A 12,812-nucleotide genomic window follows, 5' to 3' on the forward strand; every position below is an offset into this window, starting at 1 on the left:
GCTTTTTCTATAATCCACATAGCACAAAGATCACCCTTTTAAAGTAGGCATGCCAGCTGTTTTTAGTATATTCACTAAAGTTTGTATTGATTACCGCTATCTCATTCCAGAACATTTTCATCACCCTTAAACACTACACAAATAAGCAGTCACTCTCCATCTCCCCTCTCCTCTTACACCACCAATCTAGTTTCTATAGCTACAGGTTTGTATATTCTGGATGTTTCATGTAAGTGGAATCATACATCATATAAAGCCTTTTGTGTCTGGCTTCTTTGATTTAGCATAACGTTTTCAAGGTTCATCCATGTTGTAGCATGTATCAGTTTTTCATTCTTTTGTTATGCCTGAAAAATATTCCAATGTACAGATTTCATGTTTTATTTATCTATTAATCAGCTAATAGACATTTGAGTTGCTTCCACTTTTTGGCCACCATAAATAATGTTGCTATGAACATTCATATGCAAGGTTAAAAAAATTTCTTTTGAATAGAAAAGAGGTTTTTCTATGTTGCCCAGGGTAGTCTAGAACTCCTGGGTTCTCAAAGTGCTGTGATTACAGGTGTGAGCCACTACACCCAGCTCTCATGTACAAGTTTTTGTATTACCGAAGGTACTCAATTCTCTTGGGTATATACCTAGGAGTGGAATTACTAGATCAGATGGTAACTTTTTGAGGAACTACCAAACTAATTTCCAAAAGGGCTTTGCCATTTTATTAATATATTTCCGCCAGCAATGTATGAGGGCTCCAATTTTCCACATCATGAAAAACACTTCTTAGAGTTCATGCTTTTTATTAGAGCCTTATCTTTTTGATTACAGCCAATCCTAATCGGTGTGAAGTGGTATCTCTCTGTGGTTTTGATTTGCATTTCCCTAATGGCTGATGATGCTGACCATCTTTTCATTTATTATTGGTCACTTGTGTGAATTTGGAAAAATGTCTATTCGGATCCTTTGCCCATTTTTACTTAGGTTGTCTTTTTATTGTTGAGTTCCAAGAGTTCTTTTTCTGGATACAAGCTCCTAATCAGATATATGATTTGTGAATATTTTTCCCATGTTTTGTGATGTGTTTTCTCTTTCTTGATGGTGTCTTTTCAACACAGAAGTTTTGTTTTGTTTTGTTTTTTTGAGACAGGATCTCTGTTACCCAGGCTGGAGTACAGTGGAGCAATCATAGCTCACCGCAGTCTTGACCTGCCAGGCTCAGATGATCCTCCCACCTCAGCCTCCTGAGTAGCTGGGACTAAATGCACAAGCCATCATGCCCAGCTAATTTTTTGTATTTTTTTTGTAGAGATGGGGTTTTGCCATGTTGCCAAGTTGGTCTCAAACTTCTGGGCTCAAGTGATCTGCCTGCCTTGGCCTCCCAGAGTGCTGGGATTACAGGCATAAGCCACCATCCCCAGCCAAGCACAGAAGTCTGGTCACATCCAATTTACCATTTTTTTTTTTTTTTGGTTGCTTGTGCTTTTGGTGCCATATCTAAGAAACTACTGCTTATCTAAGGTAACAAAATTATTCCTGTATTTTATCCTAAGAGTTTTATAGTTTTAGCTCTAACACTTGGGGCTCTAATCCATTTTGAGTTAATTTTTGTACATGACATATGGTAGGCATCATTACTACTTGCCATTAAAAGTCAGGTGATCATAACAATATGCTTAAAATTTTGTTCAAAGCAATACTACATACATACAGAACAAATAATAGCCTCCACAACTATAATAAAAACATGTAACAGTTATAATTATCTGGAAAATCATCAGAAAATAATATTAAAGATAATATTATGAGGGTATCTTCAATTTGAAAATCTCATTTTAAAACTTTTAACAATACTTAGGTCTTAAAAACCACCTTTTTTTTTTTTTTTTTGACACAGTCTTGCTCTGTTGCCCAGGCTGGAGTGCAGTGGCGCGATCTTGGCTCACTGCAACCTCCACCTCCCAGATTCAAGTGATTCTCTTGCCTCAGCCTCCCGAGTAGCTGGGACTACAAGTGCATGCCACCAAACCCAGCTAATTTTTGTATTTTTAGTAGAGACGGGGTTTCACTATGTTGGTCAGGATGGTCATGATCTCTTGACCTCGTGATCCACTGTGCTCGGCCAAAAATCACTTTTATATCCCCCCAAATATAGGAGGTGAGAGAGGCTACAGAGTTCATTTAATTCAATGAGGAAACAGGTCACAGAGATTCTAACAAACTAATAAGTAATACAGTTAATTGGTGGCTAAATTCTGTTTTGTTACACTGAATAGAATGTAACAATTCAACAGATGCCCCTGTACCTTAATTATGAAATGCATAATACATAGCACATTAAGAATACTTAGAAAAGGCTGGGCGCGGTGGCTCAAGCCTGTAATCCCAGCACTTTGGGAAGCCAAGGCGGGTGGATCACGAGGTCAAGAGATCGAGACCATCCTGGTCAACAGGGCGAAACCCCGTCTCTACTAAAAATACGAAAAATTAGCTGGGCATGGTGGTGCGTGCCTGTACTCCCAGCTACTCAGGAGGCTGAGGCAGGAGAATTGCCTGAACCCAGGAGGCAGAGGTTGCAGTGAGCTGAGATCGCACCATTGCACTCCAGCCTGGGTAAGAAGAGCAAAACTCCGTCTCAAAAAAAAAAAATAGAATACTTAGAAAATGAATAGCTGTTCCAACTGTATAGCTGCAAAACTTTTGATATATTTATATATTCTATTTTTAAAACCTTTTTTTTCATGCAACATAAAATCTTTCTGAATATATTATTAAATGTGTTTATTTTTATTAAATGTTTATAACCTGGTGCTACATATTACACATTACTTAACAGTATTATCTACAGAATTGCTATATCACCTATACCACTGCCCAAATATAGTCCAATATGGTAGGCAGCGTCTACAGGGAGAAGATGAAACTACTATAGGAAAAAAAAATTTCCCTTCCAAAATAAAGATAAATATCATTGATATTTATGTTTTCAGATTCAATGCACCAACTACATTATTATTAAGAGTAGTTTTTTTGGAAAAAAAAACAAAAAAACAAAAAAAACCAGCCCTTCGAAGAACGCCAGTTGAGGCAGGTGCAGTGGCTCATGCCTGTGATCCCAGCACTTCGGGAGGCCGAGGCGCGTAGACTGCCTGAGCTTGGGAGTTCACGACCAGCCTGGGCCACATGGTCAAACCCCATTTTTATTAAAAATACAAAAAACTAGCCCAGTGTGGCAGCCTACACCTGTAGTCCCAGCTACTCAGGAGACAGAAGCAGGAGAATCGCTTGAACTGGGAGGCAGAGGGTGCAGTGGGCAGAGATCACACCACTGCACTCCAGCCTGGGTAACAGAGCAAGAGCGAGACTCCATCTCAAAAAAGAATAGAATTAAAAAATCTGGCAAAACATAATGAAAAGCATCACCTTCTATCTAATAATTTCTTAACACACATTTTAAAATGTACCTTCACATTAGCTTCTTTCAAACTGATGACTTTATCTAAATCTGGTTTGGCCGCGTTGGCGTTGCCAATAAGCAGGTAGAAAGTGGCTCGTAGTAGTAATGCTTCTGCCATGTATTTGCCTTCAGAATCTATTTCTTTTGAGCATTCACTTATGATTTTATCATAGTTTTCTTCTTCCATATACTGTTTGGCCTTTAAATATCCAGAACTGAAAATAAAAACAAACATAGGCAATTATTTACTAAGGAAAAATTAAATGCTAAAACATGCCACATTTAGCACACTTGAGTTAATTAAGCAATTGTCTATTTCCCCTTAACAAGATAATCAGCCAGTGTGGGACAGAGTTGGGGAGGGGGTGCAGTTAAACAGATTAGGATTTTTTTATGTAGATGGGGATTTTCTTGACACCTTGGATAAAGAGTTTTAAAGAGGAAACAGCAGAGTCCTGGGGTAATACCTCAGCTTAGACATTTAGACAGTGAAATGATGAGCTAATGAAAGAGACGGATCTACAGTATGGGTAAGGATCCTGTCTTATCCACGTTCGTATCTGAGGCACATCAGTGATACTCAACAGTTGTTTAATGGCTAACAGAAGGAACAGAAAAATAGGAAAAAGTAAGTTTAGAGTCACAGAAGCTAAGGCAAGAGGTTTGAGCAGACTTAGAATTCATAACTGAACTTATTAAAGAAGCAAATTTAAAGGATGACTCTTCCAACAAATGAGACTTTTAAAAACACCCTTCTCTATGTTTTGGAAAGCAGTGAGCACAGTATCTCTTATTATTGTTCTAAGATGATGACTTTTATGGAGATGCTTGTAGAAGTAATTTTTTTTAACAGAAATTTGTACTAGATGTTATGAGGTATATGAGGTATCTTCCAAACACAAGACATTGTAAATTAAAGCACATTTTCTTATTTCAGTTGTTATATCTGTATAGAGAAAACTGGCAAATGATTTAAAGGTATGTAACCAGACACGGTGGCTCATGCCTATAATCCCAGCAGTCTGGAAGGCTGATGTGGGAGGATCACCTGAGCCCGGGAGTTCAAGACCAATCTGGGCAACATGGCAAGACCCCATCTCCATAATTAGAAACAAATAAAAAAATTATCCAGGCATGGTGATGTGCACCTGGAGTCCCAGCTACTCAAGAGGTTGAGGCAAGAGGATTGCTTGATTCAGAAGTTGGAAGCTGCAGTGAGCCATGACTGCACCACTGTACTCCAGCCTGAGTGATTCCCTTTCTCCTTTTTGTTTTTTGAGACGAGTATCGCTCTGTTGTCCAGGCTAGAGTGCAATGACACAATATCAGCTCACTTCAACCTTTGCCTCTGGGGACCAAGCAATCCTCCAGCTCAGCCTTCCCAGTTTCTAAGACTATAGGTGCATGCTACCATGCCAAGCTAATTTTTATTATTCTTCTGTAGAGACAGGGCTTCTCCATGTTGCCCAGGCTAGTCTCAAAATCCTGGTTTCAAGCAATCTGCACACTTCAGCGTCTCAAAATGCTGGGATTACAGGCGTGAGCCACCATGCCTGGCATGACCCTGTCTCTTTAAAAAAAAAAAAAGTTACATTAGTCAAAAATCTTATAAGCTCTATGCTAACCTCTCCTATAATTACATTAGAATGTGGTCTACATTCTAGTTTTGTTTCTCAGATCACCAGGCTAAGAAAGCACAAACACCCCAGGTGTGGTGGCTCATGCCTATAATCCCAACACTTTGGAAAGCCAAGGTGGGCGGATCACCTGAGGTTGGCAATTTGAGACCAGCCTGGCCAACATGGTGAAACTACATCTCTACTAAAAATACAAAAATTAGCTGGCATTGTGGCACATGCCTGTAATCCCAGCTAATCGGGAAGCTTAGGCGGGAGAATCACTTGAACCCAGGAGGTGGAGGTTGCAGTGAGCCAAGATTGTGCCTCTGCAATCCAGCCTGGGCAAAAGAGTGAGACTCCGTATAAGAAAAGAAAGAGAAAAAGAAAATATTACTAGCTCCATTTAAAGGATGATAAAGCTGAGACTCAGAGTAAAATGGAATTTAAAACTTGGGTCCAATTTCAGTTAGTGTGCTGATGATAGCTAGCTACATTCTGCCATCTCTCAATACAGCTTTTAGAATAATGGTATTAAATTCATTAGAGTTTTTCTGGGAAAAGGACTATTTCCTAACCAGAAGAAGAAATTATTTGCCCAACTGTCGCAAGAGCTATATGACATCTTCAACATTTATTTCCCAACTACAATCTTTTCAAAGACTGCATATCAATGAACTAAAATTTGTAGATTACAGTATAATTATGCATAGTATCTTCTCTTAAAAGGTCACCAGCAATGGTAGAAAAACTGGAAAATAAAAATCAAAAGTAATTTGCTTCTTCAAACCCTCCAATATGCTGCAGAAGCAAAATCCAGTTATGCATGGCTTACTACAACAGTATTTCCTTATCTTCCTAACTCATAAAAATATCTATTTTTGATAATATTATACCTTCTCTCAGAGAGCTATCCTTAACAGAAAAATATAAGTATTATAAAATATGAATGGGATAAAGCAGGCTAGATGATTTATATGACATTGCATCACTAGGTCTCCAGCTATAAACATAGTATCCTGTACTTTGGTTTCAGCTCTCTACAGACTCAAATAAGAAGCTCTCCAAATGGGCATCTTCCTAGACAAGCAGAAAAAACCTTGAAAAAATTCACTCTTTGGGCACTGCTAAAAGTATCTCCGTTTATAAATTAAAAACTTAAACCTGCACTAGAACATCTGCATGTTGAGCTACACAATTATTTTCAAGTTAGTGCCTCTATTCAAACACAGTCAGCCACTGGATTCAATGGGAGTCCTCTTAAGAAGGTCATGTAGGACCTTTAGTAAAAGCAGGGTAGACTCCTGGCAGTAAAACCTTGAGTCACCAGAGAAACAACAGACACATGTTGCTAGAAAGAAAAGTGTCTTTAATAATAATAATAACAACAACATTATATAATTTTAAATTATATTTCTATCTATATCTATCTGCAGATAGATAGGTGCTGTTGTGAGACGGCTCAGAACCCATCTGGGCCCTAGGGAAAGTTCATAGCGGCAAAACACCACTAAGCAGATACTATACATGACATACTTACTTTTCTTTCACTTCTAAAGCCTCCCCTTCCTTGTCTTTATCTTCATCAGATTTCTCTCCTTTAAGCATGGGTTGGGAAATGATATCATCCGTGAAAGAACTGAAGTAAGATTTGATAAACTGTGGAGATGGCATCAGAGGTTCACGATTCTGAAATTTAGTCATGTTTAAAGACATCAGAATGGGAAATACTAACCAAATCTAGAACACTAAGAATAACTGTTATAAAAATTGGATTCTTATTTTTAAATAACTTAAAAATTAAGCTCCAAGCCACAGAACAAAAGACAGTGGAAAAGGCAAAGTTGCCAGTCCCAGCTGTTCAAAGCCAGTTTTAAATGAGAGCCTTTTTCCTCTACAAAGATAAAACACCACATCTTACACAGGTGCTGAAAATATTAAGTCCATTTACCACAGGCTTTCATCTAAAGATCTTCATTACAGGTAAGTGCCACTGAAAACCATACTGAAATCACATTTCCTGTTTGATTACTTATTTGTGGCATAGCAACCCAATTCACAATTATGGGAGTATTTTCTTCCTCCTGAAACACAATTATCACGATAAAGTTTTAAATAAAGTGGGAATAACACACCCAAAAGGCTCTCATAATGTATTTTAAATCCTTTATCTACAAAATTCAGCCTAAAGGGTTTAATGGAAACATGGAATTTTTAATTTTATGTATAAGAAATAACACTACTGTTACTTTGGTAATGTCTTCATATTTGAAGGAAGAAAAAAAAGAAATTGGCTTTGTAAGTAAATTATCTAATCTAGGATAGATGAAAGTGGGATAGAAAGAACTAAAACGGAAGCCTAAAAGAAAACCCATATTGATCTGTGGGCACTCTCTGGGGAGAGATTCATTTTGTTTTAATTTAGGATAATAAAATAAATATTTTAAGTCAAATGGTCACCTAATCAAGTGATAAATATGCCTAACTTTAGTATTTTACTAAATACAGTCTAAGAAGAAATACACAGTGGCAATCATTTACCATTTTAGGGGAAAAGCTTAAATAGAAATTTAAACAGCACTTACCTGAAGCTACATAAATCATTAATGTTTTTTAGTTTCCTATTTCAGCTTAGAAATGAAGCTATCACCTTCCTACCTTCCATACAGGGTTATAAATTTAAAATGAAAATAAACTGTTAAAAGTAATGGACTTAAGTATCAAAGGAACAGTATACAGATTCTAGTTCTGCCACTTATTAGCCATGTGATACTTTGCATGTCATTAAACTTCTAGTATCAGTGTTCTCATCTCTAAAAATGGAAATTGAAATACTTGCCTTATTTATCTTATAGGGTTGTTATAAAAATAATCAAAACAATATGGAAGGTATTTTGTGATTCACAAAGTAACATACAAACAGATTAAAAAATGTGGAAACTGATCTGTAACCTATGCAAATATACAGTATTTTATATTTTCTTACCATCTTGCAATCCAACTAGTCTAATTACTCCACACTATGTACAAGGAAACCAGGTTCCTTCGAGGCTCAATTTATGGACTGTACTATGGTGTTTTCCAAAGTGATTTTGAGAAACACCAGTCTTATGAGATGCTCAAGAGAAAAAAAATTCATAGTTTAAAGAGACTGGGGCCGGGCATGGTGGCTCATGCCTGTAATTCTAGCACTTGGGAGGCTGAGGTAAGTGGACTACCTGAATTTAGGAGTTCGAGACCAGCCTGAGTAAAAATGAAACTCCATCTCTACTAAAGTACAAAGTACTAGCCAGGTGTAGTGGTACATGCCTGTAGTCCCAGCTATTTGGGAGGCTGAGGCACGAGAATTGCTTGAACCTAGAAGGCAGAAGTTGCAGTGAGCAAGCTTGTACCACTGCACTCCAACCTGGGTGACAGAGAAAAAAAGAGAGAGAGAGAGAGAGAGAGACTGGGAACCACTGCAGTTATACCCCTCTTAGAGATTCACGACACGCCTTAGTAGATTAAGTCCTGCAGTGAAGAAACCCATTTTAACGGTTTCACTCACCAAACATTCAGATGTAAAATTAAAAATACACACAGATTACTAAAATCAATTCAAGAAAAAAAAAAAAACAAGTTATTATTAAAGGAAAAAGGAACAATTATCTCATTATTAGTGAGATTTAGCAGTGACTCTCCAGTGATGTTTAGTGATGCCTATGGTACTCTCCTTACTTACATCTCCCCTTAAGCACTTAATTACAGCATGTTTTTTATACAAAGTAACAGTCAGTCTTTCTTTTACTACATTTTAATTCCGTAAGGGCAAGGGCTATGTCTTTGAACCCATCCCTCCAAAATACCAAACATAAAGCTTTATTACAGGTTTGTTGAAGTAAACTACCTGTTAATAATAGCCTAAGACTAATGCTCACTTACACGGTATACCTTTAAAAACTTTAATAATATAGAAGGTAGCAAGTATCTTTCTGTAAAAGGCCAGATAGCAATTATTTCAGGCTTTGCAGTCTATACAGTCTGTCACTACCACTCAACTCTGCTGCTGTATCTAAAAGGCAGCTGAAAACAACAACATGTGACTGAGCATTATTTGTAAAAAACAGGCAGCAGACTAGAATTGGCCTATGGGCCATAGTGTGGCAACCCCTAATACAGATGAATTCCAATATTCTCCAAGTACAGTACTGGACAGAGCATATATTCTTACTGAAAAAGGACAAGCCAGGCCAAGTGCCGTGGCTCACACCTGTAATCCCAGCACTTTGGGAGGCCGAGGCAGGTGGATCATGAGGTCAGGAGTAGGAGTTTGAGACCAGTCTGAGCAACATGATGAAAACCCACCTCAACTAAAAACACAAAAAATTAGCCGGGCGTGGTGGCAGGTGCTGTAATCCCAGCTACTTAGGAGGCTGAGGCAGGAAAATTGCTTGAACCCAGGAGGCAAAGATTGCAGTGAGCCAAGACCGTGCCACTGTACTCCATCCTGGGCAACAGAGCGAGACTCCGTCCCACAAAAAAAAAAAAAAAGAAAAAGAAAAAGGACAAGTCATAAAAACCAAAGATAATAGGAAGAAGAAATGTAACAGTTCTAATTTCAGTTGTTGCCATTACCACTATGCCTAAGCTTAAACAGCATAAAATAGAAAATACCCTACAGAGTACTCCCTGTATTCCCCAACTCAGATCAGTTTACCTTATATTTTTCTTTGGCTTTCTCTTTTCCAAGGAGTTTAAGAACTTTATCGGCTAACAGCATGCTTTGTTGATTTTGGAACCCTTCTAATATACACACAGCAGTGACATCTAGAATGATGAAAAACACACAAGTAAATATAAAATTATTGCAAAGACGGTCAGCAGCATCAAATGGGTACAATGTAACTACAGAAAGCCAAACTGAATTTCTGGCCTAATGGGACGGTTTCATTTCCAATTAATTGATTCTTAACACCTACTTTTATATTCTCTATGACCAAACTGAAAGCTCAGAAAGTCACTCCTCTTCTCTGGGGTCTGCTTTCCTTACCTGTGAAATTAAAGGGGCTATGCTGCATGATTTCTGATGTTCCTCACCACTCTAACATTCTATATATAGCAAAGAAAACAAGGAATCCAGGAATTCTCTTCTGGCTAACAACTCTAAGGCATATCAAAATAGTGTGGCTCTCTCATGCCTGGTGTTTTTATAGGCCTCAGAGTTATTCCTTGTCTCCAAAGCCATCTTCCCACAAAGCTCTCAAATCTGCCCCAATACCATTTTTATCTGGTTATGTCACAGCTCAAGATGCATGCAGTGGTTTGAAATTAAAAAGATAAACAGTTCCTTAACCTCTCAACCTTTCATTCAAAGCACTCAAACAATGACCATCCCTTCTAAAACATCCTCACATTGGTATTCCACACTTTTTAAATTTTTTTTAGAAAGGGGCTTTTTCCTTTTAAAATATAATGTAATTTTTAAAAATAAGAATAATAATAGCTAAATCTTACTGATGCTTTTAAAGTAGACTTAAATATGAAGTGGGAAGAACTTTTAGACTATAGAAAATTATACTTTGGTTTTGTTTCATATCACCTAGAAGAATGTATTTTAAAGGCCAGGGGTATACTCTAATTGCAGCTTTGGAAGCAAATATATGGGCATTCAGAGGCCACAGAATATTTATGGCATTTCCTGAGAATGTCAAAATCATTTTGATGCTTTGTACCAATCTACATCATTTCCAATTAGGTGTAAATTAGGTATAAAACAGTAATTTCCAATTGGGTATTAAATAATGTTTGAAAACACCAAGGGCCAAAAACGATGTTTCTTAATGATTTATCTCAAAGCTATTTCACATATTTATACATATTAAGTGAAATATGTAGAATCTTAGAAACACTATCACTTGCTAAAACATCTTTTCTGAATTCCTTATTCAGAGAATTATACTAACACTCATTAGTTGCTAAGTTTAAAATGTGTAGTATATAAACTCCAAATCTTAATACTCATTTAATTCCACAGTTGAGAACAAGACAATACTTAAATATCAGCAATCTTAATTTACACTAGAAGACAAAGTCTTAATTGCAAAAGAGTGCACCTTTGAAAAACAACTGATTCAAAAAAAAAAAAAAAAACTGATTCTTGTACTCAGAAGGCAGTTTCATATACATTTACCAATGACTACAAAATCTCAAGCAATTTTCATAGGTAAACACAAAATTACCCTCACCTTCTAAACATTCCTTCTTATTGTCTAGCTTCTCATGGGCTTTTGCACGTCTAAAGAGAGCTTTCACATATTTGGGATTAAGTTCAACAGCCTTTGTACAATCTTGTGCCACCTCTTTCCATTTTTGCTGTAATTGAAAGTATTTTTAAAAAGTCACACTAAAGGAAGCACTGTTCAATAGAAATCAGTTTAAATGTAGTAGGCTAAAAGTCCTAAAATTAAAAAAGTGTTCCTAATACAAAGAGTTAATATCTGCCATATATTACAAAACTCATATAAATATCAAAAAGTTAAAGAAATAGCCTCAAACTGTTGAGGAGACTAGGGTCACCAGAAACTTTAATTTTCTATACTATCTAATTTTATAAAATCTGAAATATACTTAACTTTGGCGTTTATCTGTAGTCAGCAAAACTACAGAATTTATTCTTAAGTTTTGCAATTAATGGAAATAAAAACAATATCCCATAATTTTGAAACAACTTCCAAAAACTATATTAGGTTTATTTGAGTAGCATTAACTGAAACTTCAAGCAAATAAAAAGATACAAATGCAACAGAAGAAACAACCTAGGGTACACACCAACTGTTCAAAGGCAGCAGCTCTGTTTTGATAAAATGTAGAAAGGTCAACATTCTTCTCTGTAGGGCACAAGCTAATAGCCTCAGTATAGCACTGAATAGCTTGTTCATATTTTCCAGCTTTAAAATACTTATTGCCTTTGTTCTTGGCTGCTTGGGCTCTATCAAGAGAGTTCTGAAATGAGAGAAAACAATTATCAAACACTAATCAACATTCAGACTCAGACCACAATAATTAAACAATAAACTGATAACAGCAGGACAGAATGGCTGTTTACAATGTAAGTTGCTTCATACCAATATCTTCATGAAATAGATTCCTACTAGTAGGATTGTTGAGTCAAAAAGCGTATCTTGGCCAGGTGTGGTGGCTCATGCCTATAATCCCAGCACTTTGGGAGGCTGAGGTGGGTGGATCACTTGAGGCCAGGAGTTTGAGACCAGGCTGGCCAACATGGTGGAACCCCCTCTCTACTAAAAATACAAAAAATAGCTGTGTATGGTGGCACATGCCTATAGTCCCAGCTACTTGGGTAGCTGAGGCATGAGAATTGCTTAACCCAGGGGCAGAGGCTGAGGTGAGCTGACATCACACCACTGCCCTCCAGCCTAGGTGAGAGAGTGAGACTCTGGTCTTACAAAAAAAAAAAAAAAAAAAAAAAGCACAAGATGTCTTGCTATATTGCCCAGGCTACTCACAAATTCCTGGGCTCAAGCAATCCCCCTACCTCCATGTTCCAGGCAGATGAGATTACAGGTACACACCACCATGCCAGGATAAAAGGTGTGTGTGTGTGTGTTTTAATTTAGACAGGGTCTCTCTCTCTCTGTCGCCCAAGTTGGAGTACAGTGGCACAATCTTGGCTCGCTGCTACCTCCACCTCCTGGGTTCAAGTGATTCTCCTGCCTCAGCCTCCCAAGTAGCTAGGGTTATCAA

At 37.4% G+C, this 12,812-nt stretch overlaps 1 protein-coding gene across 1 annotated transcript in view; it reads right to left on the bottom strand.

Moving 5' to 3' along the window:
- Positions 1-12,812, bottom strand: part of TOMM70 (translocase of outer mitochondrial membrane 70) — a 38,394-nt gene that overhangs the window by 11,863 nt on the left and 13,719 nt on the right. The window contains exons 2-6 of the mRNA XM_002758864.7: positions 11,877-12,050; positions 11,294-11,420; positions 9,766-9,875; positions 6,610-6,758; positions 3,461-3,668 (exon numbers count right to left, since the gene is read on the bottom strand). Of these exons, the coding sequence (XP_002758910.1) occupies positions 3,461-3,668; positions 6,610-6,758; positions 9,766-9,875; positions 11,294-11,420; positions 11,877-12,050 (768 nt within the window). The remainder of the gene's footprint in view (positions 1-3,460; positions 3,669-6,609; positions 6,759-9,765; positions 9,876-11,293; positions 11,421-11,876; positions 12,051-12,812) is intronic.

This window comes from Callithrix jacchus, chromosome 15 (assembly GCF_049354715.1).
Source record: "Callithrix jacchus isolate 240 chromosome 15, calJac240_pri, whole genome shotgun sequence".
Taxonomy (NCBI): domain Eukaryota; kingdom Metazoa; phylum Chordata; class Mammalia; order Primates; family Cebidae; genus Callithrix; species Callithrix jacchus.